Source organism: Protopterus annectens, chromosome 3.part0 (assembly GCF_019279795.1).
Source record: "Protopterus annectens isolate FY-2018-M chromosome 3.part0, PAN1.0, whole genome shotgun sequence".
In the NCBI taxonomy this organism is placed as follows: Eukaryota; Metazoa; Chordata; order Ceratodontiformes; family Protopteridae; genus Protopterus; species Protopterus annectens.
In genome coordinates, this window is record NC_056731.1 from 130,860,600 (window position 1) to 130,883,231 (window position 22,632).

General features: G+C 35.5%; 1 protein-coding gene across 11 annotated transcripts in view; it reads left to right on the plus strand.

The window, feature by feature from the left end:
• The window catches only part of CACNB2 (calcium voltage-gated channel auxiliary subunit beta 2), a 1,902,347-nt gene that overhangs the window by 1,110,692 nt on the left and 769,023 nt on the right, over positions 1-22,632 (plus strand). For 8 of the 11 annotated variants that reach the window (XM_044064636.1, XM_044064629.1, XM_044064630.1 and 5 more), the window contains exon 2: positions 21,517-21,636. In XM_044064636.1, coding sequence (XP_043920571.1) covers positions 21,517-21,636 — 120 coding nt within the window. Of the gene's footprint in view, positions 1-20,391; positions 20,867-21,516; positions 21,637-22,632 lie in introns of those variants that run through there. The other 3 variants (XM_044064632.1, XM_044064635.1, XM_044064640.1) reach the window with 2 other exon arrangements.

The following is a 22,632-nucleotide window of genomic DNA, read 5'->3' on the forward strand; positions in this document are numbered from 1 at the left end:
TTTAATGAAGTAGTAGTTTATTTTGAAGATAACATTAATTTTTGTATAATCTTCAGTTGGATAGTTATTGTTTATGAGTTTGAATTAATTCCAATAACTTTCATTGTAATATTTTGTTGTATTTTTGACCACTTTATATATTGTGGATAAAAGTCATTTCCCTATTATATTCTGATGCAGCAACATAATCAAAAGATCAATGAGCTTAGGAACAGCATTTCTTACTGTTGATTGCATTAATTTCATTTTATATTCTACTGATTGTCTACAATTTTGAATATCTAACCATATTTCCTTACATAAATGATTTTTTATTGTTATATACTCTACAGTTTGCAGTTTTTATCTATCAGTCAGTTGTGACCATTATATCAACTTTTTCTCTTTAAATGTAATCATTGTAGATAAATTAAATGTACAAATATTGTTTGGGGTATATGTTTGCTGGACATAATAGAGAAAACATGCTTTGTATTCTGGATTCTTGTTAATAAAATTTCCTTTTTTTTTCAAAAACATTTTTATTTTGTTTTTATTATAAACATATTCAAATGTACATATAACAAATACAATAAAACAATAACAAAACTATTTACAATATTTAAATTCATCCATGATAACTTCTCATTGATAAAATGATTGTTTATCAGTATTTGTTCAAAAGGTTTTCCAATTTTTGCCATGCTATTTTTTATGAGTAACGTTATAAGTTCAATAACAAATGGTTTGCAGTTCTTTTTTACAAACAACTTTTGCTAAATTAATAAAACCTTTAAACATAAAATATTGTTTACTTTTCCAGTTCAAAGTAATAACTTTTTTGGCAATTGGAAGAATTGATCAAAGTAACTGAATCTGAGATTTAGGTATTACATTAGGTATAGGAACATTGAATAGGATTAGTGAGTAAGAAATATGACCATTATCAGACCATATTTATAAAATATCTGAAGTCTTTCCAGTATTGAACAACATTTCTACATTCAATGAACATGTGAACCCAGCTGACCTCTAGTAATTTATCACATTGCCAACATTTATTTTTACTGTTTTTGACTATAAGATTTATTTTATGTGGAGTATAGAAACTCCCATTCATACATTTCCATGTTTACAATCTCCAGTATAATGAAGAAGAGGTACCATATGTAGAATTCAATCATTTTTTTGGATTCATCAGATATTTGTTCTCCATTAATCTTTGCATAGTAATTCCAAAAATCTGAGTCAAACTTTAGAGTGCCTTCTCTTAGTATCTTATAGATAGGTGAGATACTTAATTTTTGATTATGTCTTTTCAAGACACCTATAATCCTAATCTTCAGTTGGATAGTTATTGTTTATGAGTTTGAATTAATTCCAATAACTTTCATTGTAATATTTTGTTGTATTTTTGACCACTTTATATATTGTGGATAAAAGTAATTTCCCTATTATATTCTGATGCAGCAACATAATCAAAAGATCAATGAGCTTAGGAACAGCATTTCTTACTGTTGATTGCATTAATTTCATTTTATATTCTACTGATTGTCTACAATTTTGAATATCTAACCATATTTCCTTACATAAATGATTTTTTATTGTTATATACTCTACAGTTTGCAGATTTTATCTATCAGTCAGTTGTGACCATTATATCAACTTTTTCTCTTTAAATGTAATCATTGTAGATAAATTAAATGTACAAATATTGTTTGGGGTATATGTTTGCTGGACATAATAGAGAAAACATGCTTTGTATTCTGGATTCTTGTTAATAAAATTTCCTTTTTTTTTTCAAAAACATTTTTATTTTGTTTTTATTATAAACATATTCAAATGTACATATAACAAATACAATAAAACAATAACAAAACTATTTACAATATTTAAATTCATCCATGATAACTTCTCATTGATAAAATGATTGTTTATCAGTATTTGTTCAAAAGGTTTTCCAATTTTTGCCATGCTATTTTTTATGAATAACGTTATAAGTTCAATAACAAATGGTTTGCAGTTCTTTTTTACAAACAACTTTTGCTAAATTAATAAAACCTTTAAACATAAAATATTGTTTACTTTTCCAGTTCAAAGTAATAACTTTTTTGGCAATTGGAAGAATTGATCAAAGTAACTGAATCTGAGATTTAGGTATTACATTAGGTATAGGAACATTGAATAGGATTAATGAGTAAGAAATATGACCATTATCAGACCATATTTATAAAATATCTGAAGTCTTTCCAGTATTGAACAACATTTCTACATTCAATGAACATGTGAACCCAGCTGACCTCTAGTAATTTATCACATTGCCAACATTTATTTTTACTGTTTTTGACTATAAGATTTATTTTATGTGGAGTATAGAAACTCCTATTCATACATTTCCATGTTTACAATCTCCAGTATAATGAAGAAGAGGTACCATATGTAGAATTCAATCATTTTTTTGGATTCATCAGATATTTGTTCTCCATTAATCTTTGCATAGTAATTCCAAAAATCTGAGTCAAACTTTAGAGTGCCTTCTCTTAGTATCTTATAGATAGGTGAGATACTTAATTTTTGATTATGTCTTTTCAAGACACCTAATAAAACCTGAATCAAGCTAGGTATAGATTCAGTCTCTAGGTTGATTGATACTCTCATTTTGTTTTCTATAAACTGCTGTAATGAGTGTATAAACAATCAACTGTATTGACTATTATCAAAACTACATAAAAGAGAGTTTAATGGTTTAATACTCTTATTTTCAGTAAACTGATGCCAGAATATCAAGTTATTTTCCTTTAATTTTGTTGCCCATGTTAGTAATGACCAGGTCAAGGATGTTGCTACCTCTAGTGGGGGTAAGAATGAGCTGGTCCAGAGCATTGGAATTAATGAATTCCAGAAAGCATTGGGCAAGTGTATTGGTACATGAGTAGTTTTCCCAGTTAATGGAGGGGTAGTTGAAGTCGCCCAGTATGAGAGTGTTAGGTTGGACCTGAATATTCTCCGGGGTGCTTAGGAATGTGGAGTGTGAGTCTCAGGATATGGTTGGGGACCTATAGCAGGCTACAACCTGAATTGCAGTCTTACTTAGTGTTAGCTGCACCTGAAGTATTTCAGATGCATTATGTTGGGCTACCAGTCTGGAGGTGTGCGCATTATTTATGAATATGCAAACACCACCACCTTTGGAGCTTCGGTCCAAGTTCAGGGGCCAAAAGGTGTGGAATGAGTTATAGCCTGGTAGTGCAGGGGTGCTTTCTGCTACCTTGAACCAGGTCTCTGTTACAGCACAAATGTTGATGTTCTCCATTTTAAGGAGTGCTTCAAGCAAGTGCATTTTGCGATTTAAACTTCTAGTGTTGAGCAGCATGACTCTCAGATTGCATTTGTTTGTAACTGTTACAGTGGTAATTTGGTCTTTGGAACACTGCCTAAAAGGCACTGTAGGGGTGGCAAGAGCCTTGGTCAGTATCCAGAAGCCCAGGGGTTACAAATACAGCCCATCTCTGGCAAAGTATTGAGGTCTGTCAGTCATGTCATCCCAGACAGACAGATACTGGATCCCCTTAGAATGACACCAGCAACTTTGCTAACTGTTGAAATAAATCATTTTCTGCTTGTACTGTGGTATCATTGTAGATGATGGTAGGATACTGCTCAGGACTAGGGTCATACCTGCCTGGGCTACATAATCCAAGAGCTCCTCCATGTCTCTTTTCATGTAGTCCAGGGAGGTATGTCTCAGGTCATTCACACCCACATGTACAATGACAGAGTCAGTTTTGTACTTGTTGAGGGACCTGAGTGCATGCATTATGTGGAGGATCCTGGCACCTGACAGGCAGCTGACTTTTACTTTCTCCTTATTCAACCTAGTGAGTGGGATATCAGTGTGCCTCATTATCGAGTCACCTATGACTAGTGTGTTGTGCCTTAGGGACTTTGGTTGAGTGGCACACTGTTTTGGAGAGTTATGTGTCTCGTCATTAGTGTTGTGTTGTGGTGGTCAGGTGCATTTCTGCCTTGGAGGTCTCTGCTGTTTGTGTAGATTTTTATTGAGAGCCTCTGCGAAGGTGAGTGTGTGGTTTGTGTTTTTATGTGAAGGCAGTGCTGGTGTGTGTTTTGGAAGGCTATGTGTTCCATGTGGTGTGGTGCAAGTGTTGACCTTCTCCTCTTGACCAGCTGTTCCGGTCTTGGCCGGAGAGTGCGTGGCTTCATATTTGTATATGTAAGTGCATCTCTCACAAGTCTGAGTGTTGGGAGGTAAGAGGAGAGGGTTGTCTGTGTACATGAGGCAGTTGCTATATTGCCTCAGGATGCCCAAGTTCACCAGGTTAATAGGAGAAAGCACAGGGAACTGATCTTTAGACATGCCTGGAGGGGTGGGCATTAATAAATACTGGAGCTGTTTCCTTGTAGAATGCATAGTGCTGGTAGCACTTTTGTGTGCTACAATAATTGCTACAAGAAGTCTGGTAAAGTGCTAAACTAATGAGCTAGTAGTGCATATTGATCCTTAAATTGATTTTCTATAGTTCTGACATCAGTTATTTGAATCTCACGTATTGTTTTCCAGCCAGATATATAGGTAGGTGTGATCTAATGTGATATTACATTAATTATAACTGATTTGGAATAAAGATCTAAGCTAGGGAATGCTTTCCCATTACTGTTCCAAGCTCTAATATGCGATTTATATGCAAGCCTTGGTTTTAAGAGGAACCATAAAAGTTTAAGTAGCATGGAATCTAATTTTTTAAATAAGTTTTTAGGAGGGGGTAGTATCAATGACTGTATGTAAAACAAAATGTTAGGTAAAATTATCATTTCAATTAAAGAGCGCCTATCCTCCATTGTGAAAAACATTTTATTCCATCTTTTGATTAGTTCACTAATGGTGGTTATTAAATTATTGTAGTTTAGTGTAACATACTCTTTCCATGTACTCTTTATACTGACACCCAAATATTCTAATACATCATTCTCCCAATTAAACAGCCTATTTTCTCTTAGGCTTTTGTTGATCTTTTTGTTAATTAGTAATGTTTTGGATTTATTATGATTAAATTTAAGCCCTAAAATTCTTTCAGACTTGCTTAAGGTATTTATAACATCATGCTAAGAACCATCAATATCACCCATTAACATATCATCAGCAAATAATTATATCTTAGTCCATATTAATTTGAAAGCCTTTTATATTTTGCTCATTTCTGATATATGTAGCCAAAGGTTCTATTGAAAGAGCAAACAATAATGGTGACAAAGGATAGCCTTGTCTAGTTCCCTCCAGGATTTCTAGTGGTGAGGATAGACGTGATCCTATTTTCACATAAGTTTGTACCCCACTATAAATTTTCATTAATAAGTTGACAAAATCTGAGGGGAATTCAAAACCACTCAGAATTCTTTTTAGATAAGACTAACTAATAGAATCAAAAGCCTTTTCTACATCTAGGCTGATAATAGTTTTTTTTTTGTGTTTGCATGCTGTGTCTATTAATGATAGTAATTTAATAATGTTATCTTGCACTTTTCTATGAAGAACGAACCCTGTCTGATCATTATTTATTTCAGTAGGTAATATTTTCTTTATTCTGTTAGCTAATATTGTCATGACAATTTTATAATCAGTGTTTAGTAACGAAATTGGCCTATATAAAACACAAGATTTAGGGTAGTTACCTTGTTTTAATATGGGGGAGATAATTGAGTATTTCCACAATGGGGGTGTTATACATTTTTGCTTAACCATAGTAAAGGCAGTCATCATTTTCTTTATTATATATTCAGGAAAAATCTTATATAGTTCAGGAATTATTCCATCCAGTCCTGGAACTTTATTATCTTTTAAATTTTTTATTTGCTCTTTTACTTCTGTTAGTGTTGTTTGTCTATTTAATATGTTATTTTGTTGCATTGACACCTTAGTAGTTATATTTTCTTGAATAAAAGTATTTATTACATTATCTGTATCCAAACGTTGTGTGTTATTATTTATATCTTTATAGTAGTTTTTGAACACTTCTAATATGCCCATTAAGTTAGATGTACTCTTAACTGAACCATCACTTTTATATGTAATCTCATTAATAAGATTTTGATTGTTTATTTATTTATTTTTTTTTGGATCTTACTGCTATTTTATGTAGGTATTTTGGATTTACAGCATAAGACTAATTTCAATTTTTCCAGGTTTATGGCTACCTTATGTTTCAGAACTTGTAAGTATTTTTGATTTAACTTAGTAATATTGTTATGTGCTACTTTGTTATTTGGTTTTGCATCCATTTTTATCTTGTCTATGTTTTTTTGTAAGTCTAAAAGTTTTTTGTCCCACTCTCTTCTTTTTTTAAAGTACCAAATTTTATTGTACCATGTATATAAACTTTAAAGGTGTCCCATAGTATAGTATCAGTCACTTCACTATTATCATTTGTTTCCGTAAATATATCTATTTCTTTCATTATCCATTCCCAAAAGTCATTTAACTTAGTTATGTAAGCAGGTATTCTCTGTAGAAATCTTAAATCATCTGTATGTGTAGTTAATGTAAAGTTTATAGCATTATGGTCCGAAAGTGGACAAGTCATTCTAGATACATCACTTATTTTAGAGTATATAGTATTTGATACAAAGACGTTATCAGTGTTTGTTTGTGTGCCAAACCGATATGAATAGTGAGTATAGAATAAGGAATAATGTTCTCTTAGACCATGTGTATCATTAAGGTTCCTCTGGTTTGTAAAGTCATTTAACTTCTTGGCCTGAGATGCTAGTTTTATTTTACCATTTTTAGAAGTATCATTGCCTGATAATAGGCAGTTAAAATAACCTGTTGCTATAATTTCCCCTTTTGCATTTAAAGTAATCAGGTCCAGATATTTGTCAACATATTTAGTACTCAGTCCTGGTATCCAGTATGTATTAATCAAAGTATAATACTTCCTATTGATTTCCAAAATAACCATGCTTAGCATCCCATCTTTATCTAAAATTGTATCTATAATTCTTGGCATAGTATAAGTATTTTTCCATAGAATAAGAGTGCCCCTTCTCTTAGTCTTAAAACAGGAATCAGCCAGAATGGTATAGCCATTGAATGAGTATTTTGTAGATCTTTTTTAATAGATGGGTTTCCTGTAAAAAGATGATCCGGGCTTTATATATTTTGATATATTTAAGCAAACCAGCTCTTTTGCCATTATTGTTCAAACCATTAATATTTAATGATAAACATTTATAAACCCATTGACTATAATGTGTATGTTATTACTAACTTAAAGACCTTTCTTCCATGTTGACTTGAAATCTACTGAAAACTTACTTTACTTATCATGGATGCATAACATGTATTAAGCACTACTTTCAAAAACTCAAAACTATTTACAAACACATACATTAAACATAAAGTTTCTGGTTTAGTTAAAAAATTAACTAAACCATCCATCCATCACCTCTCCATTACCAAACAACACAAATTATCCATCTCTGCTTAGAATATAGTATAAAAACAAAAAAGAAAAGCATTAAAAAGCATTATGAAAGGAGCTAATGAAATCTGAATCCATGAAATATACATTAGAATGAGAGTGTCCAATATATCTGAAGCTATATGAATATGTCACATATGATAATAGCACCCCTAATATGTAGATATGCCAGAAAAACACATCAGATCAAAGTATGTATAAACATTAGAAGCTGAAGGTTAAGAAGATTTTCATTATTTCCAAGACTTTTCAAGAAACATCAGTTAATTAAACAATTTTTTCAGTCATCTAACATTTTTCATGTAAGGATCTGTTGAATATATCTATATAACACTTATTACAACATAACTATTATATTTTGCAATTCTACACATATTACTCATATGTATTAACAATGTCTATGTTGACGTCTTTCATCAGGAAGGGGGGAGAGAGAGAGAAAGGGCCCTCACAACCCTCTGTTTAGTTACTAAAGGTTTAGTTATATAACATAAGTCTTGATGTCAGTATGCATAATGAGTTTTCTAACACAGCTCCTATTTCACTTGATGTCATTTAGTTACTAATAGTGTCACTGAATCAGCAGAATGTATGCATCTATAAGAGAACATAGGCATTTTCAAAGGAGTTAAACACTTTTATCAGAACTAATTATTTACCATTTAAAGTATCTAGTGAAGGATAACAAAATTTCAAGAGAAAAGAATTCTAAGTACAACCATTTAACAAGTTCAAAAGGTCAAATGATGTCATCACTGTTGTTTCCTCAAGCTGCAGCTTCATAAACTTGTTAAAAAGTATCTAAATAGGCTCATGCACAACACAAGTTGTCTCTAGTTGAGAAAAAAACATTTTCAGCAGGAAATTCAGATCTTGAAGCTTTTAGAGTTTACAGAAAGCAAAAAAAAAAAAACTCAAGTTGCCTTGTCAGTGCATGTCATGAATCTCCACAATGAGAACAGTCACACAGACCACCAGTTTCCTCACAAAACATTAACATCATGAAAAAATGAACTGTTTCATATAAAAAACAGCTATTTAGAATTAACAACAGCTGCCTCAAATCAGAAGTAATATTATAATATTTCAGTCATTTACCCACCAGTTAACCAGGCCAGAGAGAGAAAAAGGGAACCTAAGATATATATATATATAACTTATAACTTATATTTAGCTATTTATAAAACAATTAATGTACTGTATTAATTTTTAAATGTATGTAAACAAAGAGTCTAAAACATCTAGTTAGAAACACTAGAAAAAATGCCCTTTGGTATTAAGTCAAATAATACTGTTACTGAAGAATTAGAAGACATATATCATTTGCAGTTATTTAAAAGGGAAAAGTATATAAAGTACTTATAATAGGGAAAAGAGAAAAAAGGAACATTGGTAACAAAAGAAAAGAAAGAAAGAAGAGAGCGAGAATGTTATTTAAATACTTAGTACTATATATAATTAGAAGAAGTAGATATAGAAAGGAAAAGAGAAAGTAATAAAAAATGATTTGCACAACCTTACAGCATAGAGACTTTCCAGAATCAAATGTATTATGAATCATAAAACAAAGCATTTAAAATTAGAAGGAATTTATTCATTTGTCTTTTAGTTTCTTCGTTTTGTTTGTCCTTCCTTCACAGACCATCCATTTTTTGTTGTCTGTCTCTTGAAACTCTGGGATGAGCATTCCATTTCTTCTATGCATGACAGTATTTTCTTCTTTTGGTTAAATTCTACTGCTTCTTGTAGGGAATCAAAGATTTTCACTCCTTCTGGCAAGGTGATTTTTATTCTTGCAGGAAAAATAATTTGAGCTTTAATATTGGCTTTTTTCAAGGACGTAATTAGAGGAACATACTCCTTTCTTCTGGATATGACTGTAGAGGTGTAGTCATTGTCAAAACGTATAACTTTTTCACCTATCGTGTTAAGGGAATTAGTCCAAACTGATTTCAACACTAAATCCTTGTGTTGCAAGGAAAGAAATATAACTAAATATAAATAGACCTGGGGTTAGATGAACTCAGAAATGAAGCTGGATTTGCCAGGGACTGATGAGCCCTCTCAGTTCCAAAAGAGAGGGATTCAGGCATGTTTAGTGCTGATGAAAACCACTTATTGAGGAAATGAATCATGTTAGCACCCTCTTCTTTCTCAGGAATTCCATATATTCTTGTGTTATTCCTCCTTGATCTACTTTCAAGGTCTTACAGTTTGTCAATCAGTGTGGTGTTTTGTTTCAGAAGAAATTCATTGTTATATTCATTTTCTATCACTCTAGTATCTAGGTTAGTTACTGTTTCCTCTAAGGCAAGAATCTGTTCGATTGTTTTTTTACTATTCCATTTAGAAGTTCCAGTTTACTGCATTCTTGTTTGATAATATCCAATTTGTTTTTGAATTTGTCCATTTTAGTGACAGTTCTTGGATGTTTGTTATTATAAAATGTACTTCTCTCTTCACTGCACTGTCCTGGTGTGGATTCTTTGATTGCTCGTCTTGAGATTTCCAGTAGAAAACCTCTTGACAGGAATAATTAAAAAATTCTCTTGACTATGTATTAATTTTTAGAAAATAATAGAGAGTCTATGCTAATCTAACTTTTAGTATACTTTTAGTTAGATTTTCTAAGAATTAAAGTATATTTCCTGTCAGGATATTAAAATCTAAGCAGAGCTATAGATTTCTGCTGCTGTCAGACTGCATCTTGGTCATGCCCCCTTGTTAATAAAATTTCTGAAGGTGGCCATTATCATAGAAATATAAGAAGAAATGATTAATTGGTTTTGATTGTCTAAGAAATAATCTTTTAACAACCAAAGAATGCTATTGTTTAATATTATATGATGATGTAAATATGCTAGATGTTTGAATTTTAACCAAATGCTTTCTTGTAACTCTTTCCATTTGGCACTATAATTATCAGTTAACCAGTGAGAGTTTGTCTTGATTAATGTTAAAGAATATACTTCTAAATCAGGTAAACCATTGCCAGCAAAAGACCAATCACTTATATGATAATTTACAGCTAATCTTCTTAAGGTTAAATATTATTAAAATTAATAGAGCATCATTTTTCTTTTAATTTCTTTTTCTTTTCATTTTGTTTTCCATCCATTTTTTTTTTCAGATTGTCTTTTCAAGGAACTGTTATTCCAGTCCACATCTTCTCTTTGTTTTAGCATATTATTAGTTTTCAGGAATGTCATAACAGTGTCAGAGTCTTCAACGAATGTGATTTCATCAGGTAAAAATATTTTTAGTCTGGCAGGAAATAGCAAGTGAACTTTTAGTCTGTTTTTTCTTGTTCTTTTACTATAGGTAAAAGGAATTTTATCTTAGACGTCACAGCAGCAGAGTAATCATTATCAACTTTTATTATTTTATCTTCTATCTTGATAGGAGATTTTGACCAGGCAGTTTTAAGAATTAATTCATTGTCCTGAGAAGAAAAAATCTCACAATAGTAGACCTTGGTGATGGATTATTTTTTGAGGAAAATGTAACGAAGGATGTATGTGCTGTCTCTATTCCATACGACATAGCTTCAGGAAAATCTAAAACTTTAGGGAGCCAGATGTTAAAAAGTTTGTCATGTTTACTCCTCCTATTTTTTCAGGTAAACCAAAGGTATGAATGTTGTTTCTCTGAGACCTGTTTTTTAGATCTTCTAGTTTGTTCAAGAGTACTGTATTTTGCTTCAGTAAGAATTCAATATTATTTTCATTTTCAGACAATCTCCCTTCCATAACATTTAAGGCATCCTCTATTCCATGTTTGAGTTTTCTGCTGTTTTAAAGCCCCATGTATTTGTTAGATCTATTTTGAGCGCTTTTCTTTAAAGTTATCTAAGTTCTTGTCCATTTTGTCCATTTTCAAAGAAAGTTCTGGTATGTTACTAGAACAGACTGAAGCTCCTTTTTCAAAGATGAATCCTGTAAGATGTTTTTGTGTGACTCATTTTCAGATTATGAGTGAAGAAATGTTCTAGATAAAAGTTTGACAGGAAAATAATAATACATATAAAACTGATGTTATCCTTCAGGAAGACTCAAGATAGTAATATATTCTTAGAAAAAACATTTAGGATAACTTAGAAATATAATTACCTGTCAGAAATAAAAATAGAGTAGCAGAGCAGGAGAAATATGCTGCTAGACTGTCAGCATCCTAGCCACACCCCCTTAGCTTTTTTCTCAACCAAAAGTTTGACCCTAAGGCTTTCCCCACTAGCCGTACAGATTATGACACCATTCCCATTGATGATCTTGATGTCTTTGATGCTGGCACTTGTGTTGGGGCCTGTATTGCAGTAATGTCAGTGTTAGTATGATATACCTCAGTATCACAGTTTCTACCACAGACTCTGTTGTCAGCATCAGTGTTATCATCGCCATTTCCCTAGTGTAGATATGTTTGTGGTGTTGATGCTGATGCCAAGGACTTCAGTCTCAGTATCACTGCTGGCCACTTTAGTATCAGTCCCAGTGAACCTGACCCCACAGTACTTATCAGCAGATGTCTCAGCATCAGGCTTGATGAAAAGTCTGTAATCTGCACTGAACAGATTCCTCCACTCTCCCTACCCCACTTTAACACTGGCATAAAATTTGACACTGAAGTAGTCTCTGTCTAAGCTTTAGGCTCTCTTACATTTCACACAGCAGGACAGAGAGGCCTAAGTGTCTCAGGCAACCTTCTCTCCATCCAGCTTGACTTTAGGTCACAAGTGAGCATCTTCCTGCTCTATCAGACTGTCCATCGCTGAAGGTTCCAAGGAAGGCTCAGTGAAAAGGGAAATACCTGGATATACTATCAGCTGCTGATGTTGACAATGAATAGGATGCAGACTTCACGGCATCCCCCAGTAAGACCCCAAGTTTGAGGAATTAATTGAAATGATGCATTAAAAGGGGTGACCATCGGACTTCATGACTTTCCCATATAGGAACCTACAAAATGCATTTTAAGCTAACCACTAATCCTTTTGGATGATTCCACTATTGGTGGACATCCTCAGGGATGCTGCCAACATAGGTTGGGAAAAACCCTAATAGGGTCGTCTCTGCTTCCAAAAAGACTACCCTTGTTGTCTGGTGCCAAGGAGATTGACAGAGACTGGAAATTCTAGTCAGAGACGGATCCAAACCAGACACTGTGGTTTTAGGAGCAGCCACCTCAAGAAGGCTCCAGTTCCCTAGAACCATGCTGTCTACCCACCAAAAAGGAAGCTCATGGTGATGGACCAATTAGGAAAGCATGTTTATATTCCCTCTACTTTTTCCTTAATGATGCTAAACTAATGTTTACATATGCTGTTTTAACAGTGGGGTTTTACAAATTAATGCAGCAGACCATGACAGTTGACAGATGGACCACATAAAGACAGACTTTGGTCCCAGCTGTCAACTAGTTCCTCACATATTAGAAGCTTAATGCTGTGCATTCTTTATAATGCCACATGAAATTTGACCAAAGCTCCAGGATATAGCATTGCTGAATGTTATAACTCCCCCACATAAAAATCACCAAGGAGTTCTTGAGAGTGTTTTGCTTCTGGTTAGGGACCAAATATTACTGGTTGTGCACTCTTCAATTTGATCTAATGTGAGCTACCAGAGTATTTACCAAATGCATGTCCCTTCTAGCAGCACATCAGAGACTGCAGAGAACTAGTCTCTTCCTCTGGCTAGACAACTGCCTCCAAAATGTCCTCCCAGTGCAAGCACTAGTTACTGTATGGGAGTCTCTTATCTCATTACTTTACTGTTCAGTTGTTACATTTAGCCTTGTATAGTAACAGTTAAGCCCTCTCCCATCTGATTACATTCATTGGCTGTAGCTTAGATTCTCTATGTTGCACAGCATGTCTACCAGTGACAGGATGCACTCCCTATAAGCAAAATGTTCTATGAGTCTAGATTCTTTGATGGATTCTGCCTGTCTTTGTCTCAAGGGCTGGATCTCATGGTAGTATCATTTCCGGCAGTATCATATGCCAGATACAACTTAGAGGTGTTATAGTGGACATTAAGTGCAATGCTCACAGATGTTTTAATCTGATATTCCACCACATTTGGATCTTGAAAGTCTGCAAGGCACCCATTCAGTGGTGAATGCACTTATTTGCAACTTATCTGAAAGGAAAATTTTTCTGTTACCAAATCCATTTGTGGCTGCCACTAAAGATGCTTCAGTCATGGGGTGAGGGCATTATATTGGTATCTCACAAGTGGTCCCTTCACTATCAATAACGTGGAAGGACTGGCTTGTTCAGAAATGGCCAGATAAACTCATCTGTGCTTTTTCTGTATTTCACATGATTCACATGATTTATTTTATTTATTTTATTTTATATTTGTTAACCGGGGGTGTCTCACTGAGCCAAAAAGGCCCTTTTTCAGCAGAGGCTTGGGGAGAAAAGCTTCACATAGAAAAATTACATATACATTTAGTTATTTAGACATGATCAGTATACACACAAATTACAAAAGACATGTTTTTACAGTGGTATGCAGCACATCAACAGTTACGGTGGAGAGAATAAACAAAAAAATATTAATTTAAAAATAAAGGTAATTAATAGATTTGTGGTGTACAGCTGAAATTTGGAACATAAGTAGAATACATACATAGTACACAGGTACAGTCCATACATTGTAGCATACATTAGCCAGTGTTTGTGGGTAAGATTGAAAACTATTATCAAGTACTCTAGGTTTAGTATGTGTACCTTATCCACTTTCACTAGCCTGGGGAGCAATCATGGTACTGCCAACTTTGCTTGAGATGTTGCCTGATGAGGTCTTTAAAGGAGGCTTTGGATGATGTGTTTTGAATGCTAGTGGGGACAGAGTTCCATTTTCTAGCCACTGAGCTACTATATAGTGCATCTCCAAAGCTATTGTAGCTGTTGGTGACTTCTAGTAGTAGTTTGCTTGATGATCTAAGAGGCCTTTTGGCTGAGTGATGTTGTACTAGGTTTTTGAGGGCAGGACACTTATTGGGAAAATAATAGATCGAATGACAGAGGCAGAGCTGATTGTAGGTTAGGAGGTTGGGCAGTTCAAGCCAGTGGAGCTGTCTCAAAACAGTACAGTGATGAGTTCTATATGAGCAATTTGTAGCAAAGCAGGCAATTCTGTTATAACAGGCTTCCATTTTGCTTAGTTCAGTTTTGTTGAGATTAGTCAGAATGGGAGATGCATAGAGTAGGGTGGATAGAAGTTGGGAGTGAGCAATGGCTGAGCTTGTGTTGTTGGTAAGAAATGGTTTGATGCGGTAGAGTGATCCCAGTTTGGCATGTACTTTTTTAATAGTTAAGTTGAGATGACTATCAAAATTTAGGTGGGAGTCTATGGTTAGTCCCAGTAGCTTAGCCTGTGCCACTGGAGCGATTGGAGTAGCATTTGTGGAGCAGATAGTGAATTGACTGTTATCAGTGTTTTTGTTAGAACTGGTTATAATCATAAGCTGAGTTTTCTTTAGATTGACGATAAGTTGAGTTTTGGTAAGGTAGTTTTCAACGTCAGAGAATGCTAGTTGAGTTGTTTGCAGGAGGGTAGGAATGTTTTGTGTAGCACAGATTAAGGTAGTGTCATCTGCATACTGAATGATAGATGCATGTTGTGTGGAGGTATGGAGGTAATTTGTGAAGATTGTGAATAGTAGTGGTCCTATGATAGAACTCTGTGGGACTCCTATTGTTATGGGCAGCTGAGGAGAGAGAGAGAATTTTCCCATTTCACAGCTTGGTACCTGTCAGTTAAGTAGCTCTGGAACCAGGTAAGAGTAGAATTTGACAGGTAATATTGGTTTAGTTTGTTTAGCAGGATTTGGTGTGAGACTGTGTCAAATGCTTTGGACATATCCAAAAAAAGACTTGACACCTGCAGGCCTTCATTTTTGAGATGGTTTACTGTGTCTGTGAAGCAGAGGAGGGCTGTAGTGGTACTATGGGCAGGTCTGAAACCATGTAGGTGACAGGATGTTCCTGTCTAGGAGATATTTTAGCATCTTGGTATGGATGCATTTTTCTAGGATTTTGGCCAGGGGGGAGAGTAAAGCAATGGGTCTGTAGTTATTAAGTTCAGTGGAGGTCCCGCCTTTATGTATGGGTGTAACATAGGATATTTTCCAGAGTTTGGGCACATAGTTTTCAACAATTGATCTGTTTATGAGAGTGGAGATTGGGATAGCAATAGCATCTGCTGTGAGTTTCAAGAAATAGCTGGGGAATAGGTTGGCTGCTGTTGATGAGGTTTTTAGTTTGGAGAGCATTCTTTTGATTGAAGTGGTGGAAACTGTTTTGAGGGTAAAGCTTGTATTAGTGTTATTTGTGTTTGGGGGGATAGTGAGGAAGGAACTGTCCTGTGATACTAAGGATAGAATTGAGTTCGCAAAGTGGGAGTTGAATTGTGTTTCAATGGGAACTTTAGTGTCGGGGTGGTTGGTTTGGGTGTAGCCTTTTGGGTGGGTTTTAGTAGCTGGTTTACATTTTTCCAAAATTTTTGGGGGTTGTGTTGGTATTTAGTTTGTAATGCTGTGTAGTAGGATTTTTTGTCAAGCCTAATGCATTTTTTTGCATGGTTGCGCAGTTCTTGGTACTTAGTTAGGCTCTGTGTTTCTTTGTTTTTTTGATAGTAAAGCCAGGCAGTGTCTGTAGACTTGAGGATTTGTTTGGTTTCTTTACTGAGCCAGGGGTTTGTAGAGGTTCTAATCTTGATTTTGTGCAATGGAGCGACAGTGTCTAGGTGTTGTAGAAATGTTTTGTTGAAATATGCTACAGCCTGGTCAAGTGGGAGGGTTTTTAGGGGGCTCAGGTCTCAGTTACAGAGTAAAGTGTTGAGGACCTCAGGAGATAATTTTTTTGTGTTTCTAGTGGATATGTAGTTAGTGGTTTGGGTTTGATGTTGATATTGTAGCTGGTAGGGAGAACTTCTGAATTAGCCAGGTTTCTGTTAAAGCAACTATGTCTGGGGAGTAGTGTGCTATTGTGGCCTGGAGTTCAGGTATTTTATTTATGTCTGGGGAGTAGTGTATATGCTTGTTCTACTGCGTATAAAGTATATTATGTTGTAGTCACTTAAGGTGTCTGGGAGACTGCCTGCATGGGGGTACAATGTGGGGTGGCTAGTTAGGACCCAGTCAAGGATGGATTCCCTTTTAGATTTTTTATCACATCTAGTTGGAATTTGGACTAGCTGCTGGTAGCTATGGAGATTTATTAGATTACTTGGTGGTTCTGATATACAGGTGAACCAATCTAGGTTGAAATCCCCCAGAATAAGGATATCTTGTGAGTATGTGGAAGAACACCAGGATAAGAAGTCTTCAAGGCTAGCAGGTGTATTACCAGGTGGAATATACATCACAATTGTGGTGATGACCTTTTTAGGGTGAAGTTGAAGTTGTGAGATAAGTATATCCCAATTATTGGGGGAGGGGTAGGAGTTTGGTAACTGACGTACAGTTAAGTTGGACTTGTACAGTAAGGCAGTTCCACCCTCTTTAAGAAGTGGTCTGTCTTGTCTAATGATATTGTAGCTGGTAGGGAGAACTTCTGAGTTAGCCAGGTTTCTGTTAAAGCAACTATGTCTGGGGAGTAGTGTGCTATTGTGGCCTGGAGTTCAGGTATTTTATTTATGTCTGGGGAGTAGTGTGCTATTGTGGCCTGGAGTTCAGGTATTTTATTTTTGATACTTCTAATTTTAATATTTAGCATTAAAAGATGGTTGGTTTTGCTGCTGTTGTTGATTTGCCCAGGGATGAAGATAGTGGGGGTGTTATGTTCTGACATTTGTGTTGGAGCAGTTTGTGTTGGACAGGTTGGATTTGGGCCTGTGGTGGGGTGGATATCCCCACTTATGGTGAGCCTGGTGTTATAATGGTGATACAGATGTTGGAGTTTGGTGAGGAGTGAGATAAAGTATTGTGTTTTTTTGGAGTAGGAATGAGAGCATATGTGTTTAGTTCTGAACTGGTCCGGCAGATATTATTATAATGTGCGGTGTCTGTATATGAGAGTGCATAATGCAGTGTTGTGCTATAAGTTTAGGGATATTGCTAGAGTGATAACTTGTGGTGTTATAAAGAATTATGAGAAGACGGACTAGACTTAGTTGCGTGATATTCATGGTTATAAAGTTTAAATTGGTTCTAGGTGGGGGATCTGAATAGGAATTATAGGGTTGCACTATACGTGGATGGGTAAGTAGTGTGAAATTTAGTGTGTAGTAGTGTGATGATGAGATTTATTCAGAAAGACAAACAGCACAAGTCCAAAGGCATTCTGATGTATCCCTGTTGGCTGTAACAGATATGTTTCCTCTCTTCCTATGCCTCAGCTTCTGGAGAAATCCCTTCCATTGTACCACTCAGCATACTCTTGACCCATCCATGAGGCAGGTCCCAGCTGTATGTATACTCCCTGTGATTAACTGATTGGCTTCTCCAGTTTTAGTAATGACCAGTACTTCATTCTCTTTAAGCATAGTTTGCATAATTTCCACCTTATGGAAGCTTAATACTTGCAAGACTTGTAAGGACAAGTTGACCCACTTTTCTTTCTGGACCACAAAAAATGGACTGGACCCCTTCTCAACCCACATTCCATCCATACATGCTTGTCTTATGCAGCTTTTTGGTTACTGACACAGTTAAAGTTAGAGATAGCACATGTGAGTAAAGGTAGTGCAGGGATATATGTAAACATGTTGCAGTCAGACTCCCAGTAGTACTTCTATTGCAAAACTCCTCGAAATCACATCTCATTAGACTAACCATTCATTGGCTGCAATTTGTCAGTAAGCAACATTAAAAACTTTTTTTCTAGCGACAGTTAAGTTGTTTATGTGGGATTAACTCCTCATCACCTTTTTACTTTATATATATAGTAACGCTAAGGTCATACAGCAGTGAACAACGGAGAGATACCACACACAGTGAGTCACTGCTGATGGTATTACAGGAACTGCATTATCAGTAGTTTTCACCAACTAAGACTATGTATTGTAGCACAGCAAAGAACGCACTGAATAACGCCCACATTTTCAACTTCAGGCCCACCACTTATAGTATAATGCTGTATTCAACCATGCAGCATCACTGCTGGATAACTCAGTGTACAACAAACAATCAGTAACATGGTAGCTTGAATGGAATACTGCAGAATGGAACTCAGCAAGGTTAATTTTTGATGATGTTACTCTCTGTATGTGTATATAATATGTATTCAGAGAGAGGTAGACAGATAGATATGCAGATAATTGACATACATAGCATAAGTAAGTAGCTTTGCTGACGTTCCAAGAGTGCAAATAAACTTTTCATGATGCCCCAAGAGTGTCAGTAAAGAAATATCTACACAGTATAAAGGATACTTGTTTTTATCACAGCCCTTATATCATATCCCCTGGCAGGATAAATGTATGTATACCTATCAAGTAGCACTTTGGCATTACCCTGTGTGGCAATTGTGTTATGACACATTGTAGGAAAGCTTCTGATGTTGTTGGAGTGTGCACATTCTCCTTGTGCGGATGCTTGTGTTAAAATGTGTTATCAGCTGAAGGCAGAATTATTATGATTGTAAAGCTTAGCTATGTAGTTATCACAGCTGTTTACAGCAGGCTTTGTTTGCCTCTGTCATTTATTTCATTCACCATTGCATAACTGTCTTTTTTTGTGTGTAGTGTCTTTGCTGAATGACAATTTAAGGAATTGTGGGGTCACTGACATTGTCTTTGTAGTTTCAAGATTGTTTAAGTCCTTTCTGAAGTGTTTGACGTAACGATGCTTATAGATGTTTTTTTTAAGAAACTGAGACACTTGAGATTAATGCTTGGGATAATTATTCACCTTATTACTCTAGTTTTGCACTTGTGCCAGAATACAGAACTTTAGCTGAAGTACATCATACTTTGCTTCTGCATTTTTCACTAGCAGCTGATTCTTTTTCAGAATAGCAGCATGCTTGTCTACAGAGGCCTGCAGGGTTCAAACATATTCTGCCTGCAAAATTTACCAACTCCTAAGCTTTAACTTGGTCATTCATTTAATGGATCTGGAATGTATTTTTTTCCAGCATATTCTTTAAAACCACTGAGGAAAATGGCAGTAAAACATTTAACCACACTTTTATGTATTACATTTTTGGTAGTGGAATATAGTGTCTTATCACTGGCTGGTTAATATGGGTAAAGAGAACACATTACATTGAGCTCCTATTCATCTATAACATTTTTGTATACCTCCCTGAGAATCTGGTCATTATATTTATCAGTTGGACTTTTGAAATGTTAATTACATTTTCTAAATCTTGTCTAGTGTATGCATTGTGTGTTTATTTTTTTTAAGTAAAATTTCAGACAATCTTTCACTACGACAGTGTAGTTACTTGTTAACTTGCACTTATTTTTACTAATCATGTGCTTGTTTTGTGACGTGTGCTCTGCTTTGGGACAACATTAGAGCCCCCAGGGCTGAACAACCTATGAGTAAGTGCCATGCTTCACTATTCTTGCAAAAGGACATTCAGAGCTGCTACCGTTGCTGCCTTTTGCAGCTAGTTTTCTAGAGCATGCTACAGCAGTGCTGATCAATATTTTAATCATGCTTCTGTAGCCTGATAAGATGAGCACCAATACCTATTGTTTAGAAAGTGCACCTGCAGGAAATATTAACCATCCATCAGAACTGTCTCATGTAAGAGGGTCATCTTGGCTGTTCTAGGGTAATGCAGTGCAAAGACTATTCTGTTTTCACTCTGTTTACCCTTGAGATGTAAAATGGCAGTTTGACATAGAGACTAGCAACACAGTGTGATGTGAGCATCTGCGTAAAGATTTAGCAACGGAGCATGCGTATTAGCATGACAAGTCTTCTGTGGTTCCCTGGAGAGATGAATTGAACTTTGCACTTGCACATGTCACTGAGTAAATCGTGCATGGGATTTGAAAAGGTTCTCCTAGAGGCACTATGCTTTGCTGTTTTCCTTCTTTTCCCATGGTTTTGTATGATGCAGAGCAGAGAGATTATGAGTTAAGAGCTCCATGCTAGATTCTGTATCTGTTTTTATATGACACTTATAAATATGGGAATAAAGAGTCTGTATGCCTCATAAAGCTTTCACATTTCTTTAGCACAAAAATCTGTTGCTTAAGAAATGAAGATGCAGGGAGAGAAAGGTACAGGTGAGAGGAGATTGCAGCACAGCATGGTCAGTAAAACAGCAGTGATTCTGCGGTGCTCGATGTACACATGTTCACTGTGGATCAGTGTCGGCTGCAGCAGCTGCAGGCAATAATTCAGCTCGCTGGCTAATGAAGGCCACCTGGATCAGGCTTCTAAAAAGAGCCAAAGGAGGACGTCTGAAGAATTCTGATATTTGTGTAAGCGCATACTCTGTTTTCTCTTGTTTGGCTTCTCTGATGTTCTGTAGGAGGTAATATCAGTATTTAATTACAGCAGGTTGTGATTGCTGGGTTGGAAAAGGGGAGGAGAAAGTGCTGTTGCCAATATTTAGAGCAGATCCTTGTGTGTGTGTGTTGTGGCTTGTGTTGTTGCAAGATTTGAAGGATTTGTGAGGTCCAGTGACAACCATTAGCATCTGTTGTAGCGTTTTGGGAAAGGGGTATGTGGTACTTCCTGATACCTACACATTTACAAATTCCTGGATGGTTCTAGAGTTAAGTGCACTATATTTGTTACTGGTGTATCTATGTATCATTTTTTTGACATTTATCTGAATTTACAAATGCAAAGCAAGTTTTACTGGTAATGGATCAAGAAGTACATACAGAAACAAAACTATCCATACAGTGAATTAGCTATCAATTTGTTGCCTGTGTACATAACAAGTAGAAATAAAATCTCTTTCAATGCCTAAAGTTAGCATTTGTTAAGACTTTAATTTCTTCCTTACCGAATTATTTGAACAGGGATATGCAAAAATGTTGCCATATATATTACATCTTTGTGAATAAAGAGGGCCCCTGTAAAGGTAGCTGCACTGATTTCTACCTGTCCTTTACCTTTTCAGGGTTCGGCGGACTCCTACACCAGCCGTCCATCTGACTCTGATGTATCTCTGGAGGAAGACAGGGAAGCTGTTCGCAGAGAGGCAGAAAGACAGGCCCAGGCCCAGTTGGAAAAAGCAAAGGTAAAGTAAAGTCACACATCTTTCTTCTTATTTTGTGAGTTCTTTAAGGACTGTGGTCCACTTTTCTGCAAAGTTATGACACCATGAGAACAGAAGATTGTGAAATCTGCATTTCATCATAGCTCTAAGACTGGAACAGAATTTTAGCTATGTTATATGACTTTTGAGACATATCTACGGTATATGATGTTAAAAAATATATTCTTTGGTGGTAGATTTTAGCAAAGTCATTGTGGATATTTCACCAGCACTGCATGTGACATTACATTACAGTATTCAGCATTTCACTAGGAAAGAAAAACATGCTATTTCTTCTATTGTAGCAAGGCCCTTCTTAAAATGACACATCAACTAAGAGTGCTGGCTACATAAGTAAGAGAGAACAGCATAGATACCAGATATTTCTGGCATGTTCTGGATTACCAAGCAGAGTGTGCACATCATTAAAACTGTTTTCATTCTTTCACCCACTTTGAAAATTGTATTATGATTCTAGTCAAAGCAGCATTTAATTATCATATATGCTTCTGGGTGGCATATTTGTTTACTGGATAAGGTAGATGTATATGTTGGCCAAAATTACTAATAAATGTGTATAAAAAGCTAACAGAATGCAGTTATATGGGCTGGTGAGCAAAGATGAGAACAGATAAAATAAATAACAGATGCATATTCCAGTACAGAGTTCAATGTATAGTAAGAAAATGTGGAAATGTACTGCTTTTGAAAACTCTGTGAACTGTAGACTGAAAGGTGCTGTTTGTGAGTCATAGTGATTTGCATTGTTTTTCTTCTTGTTGCTGAAAGGGCTTTTGGGTATGGCAGTGAAATTGTGACCATTAAAGTAGAGATTAGTCTTTCCTCTGTGGTGTAGTGTCCCCAGAGATGACTATATAAAAATGTAGGGGGTATAATAGTGCACAGTCAATGTGGTAGAAGGGGATTGAGGGATCTTGTCCATCAGTGCATACACATACACAATTGTTTAACAGTGGC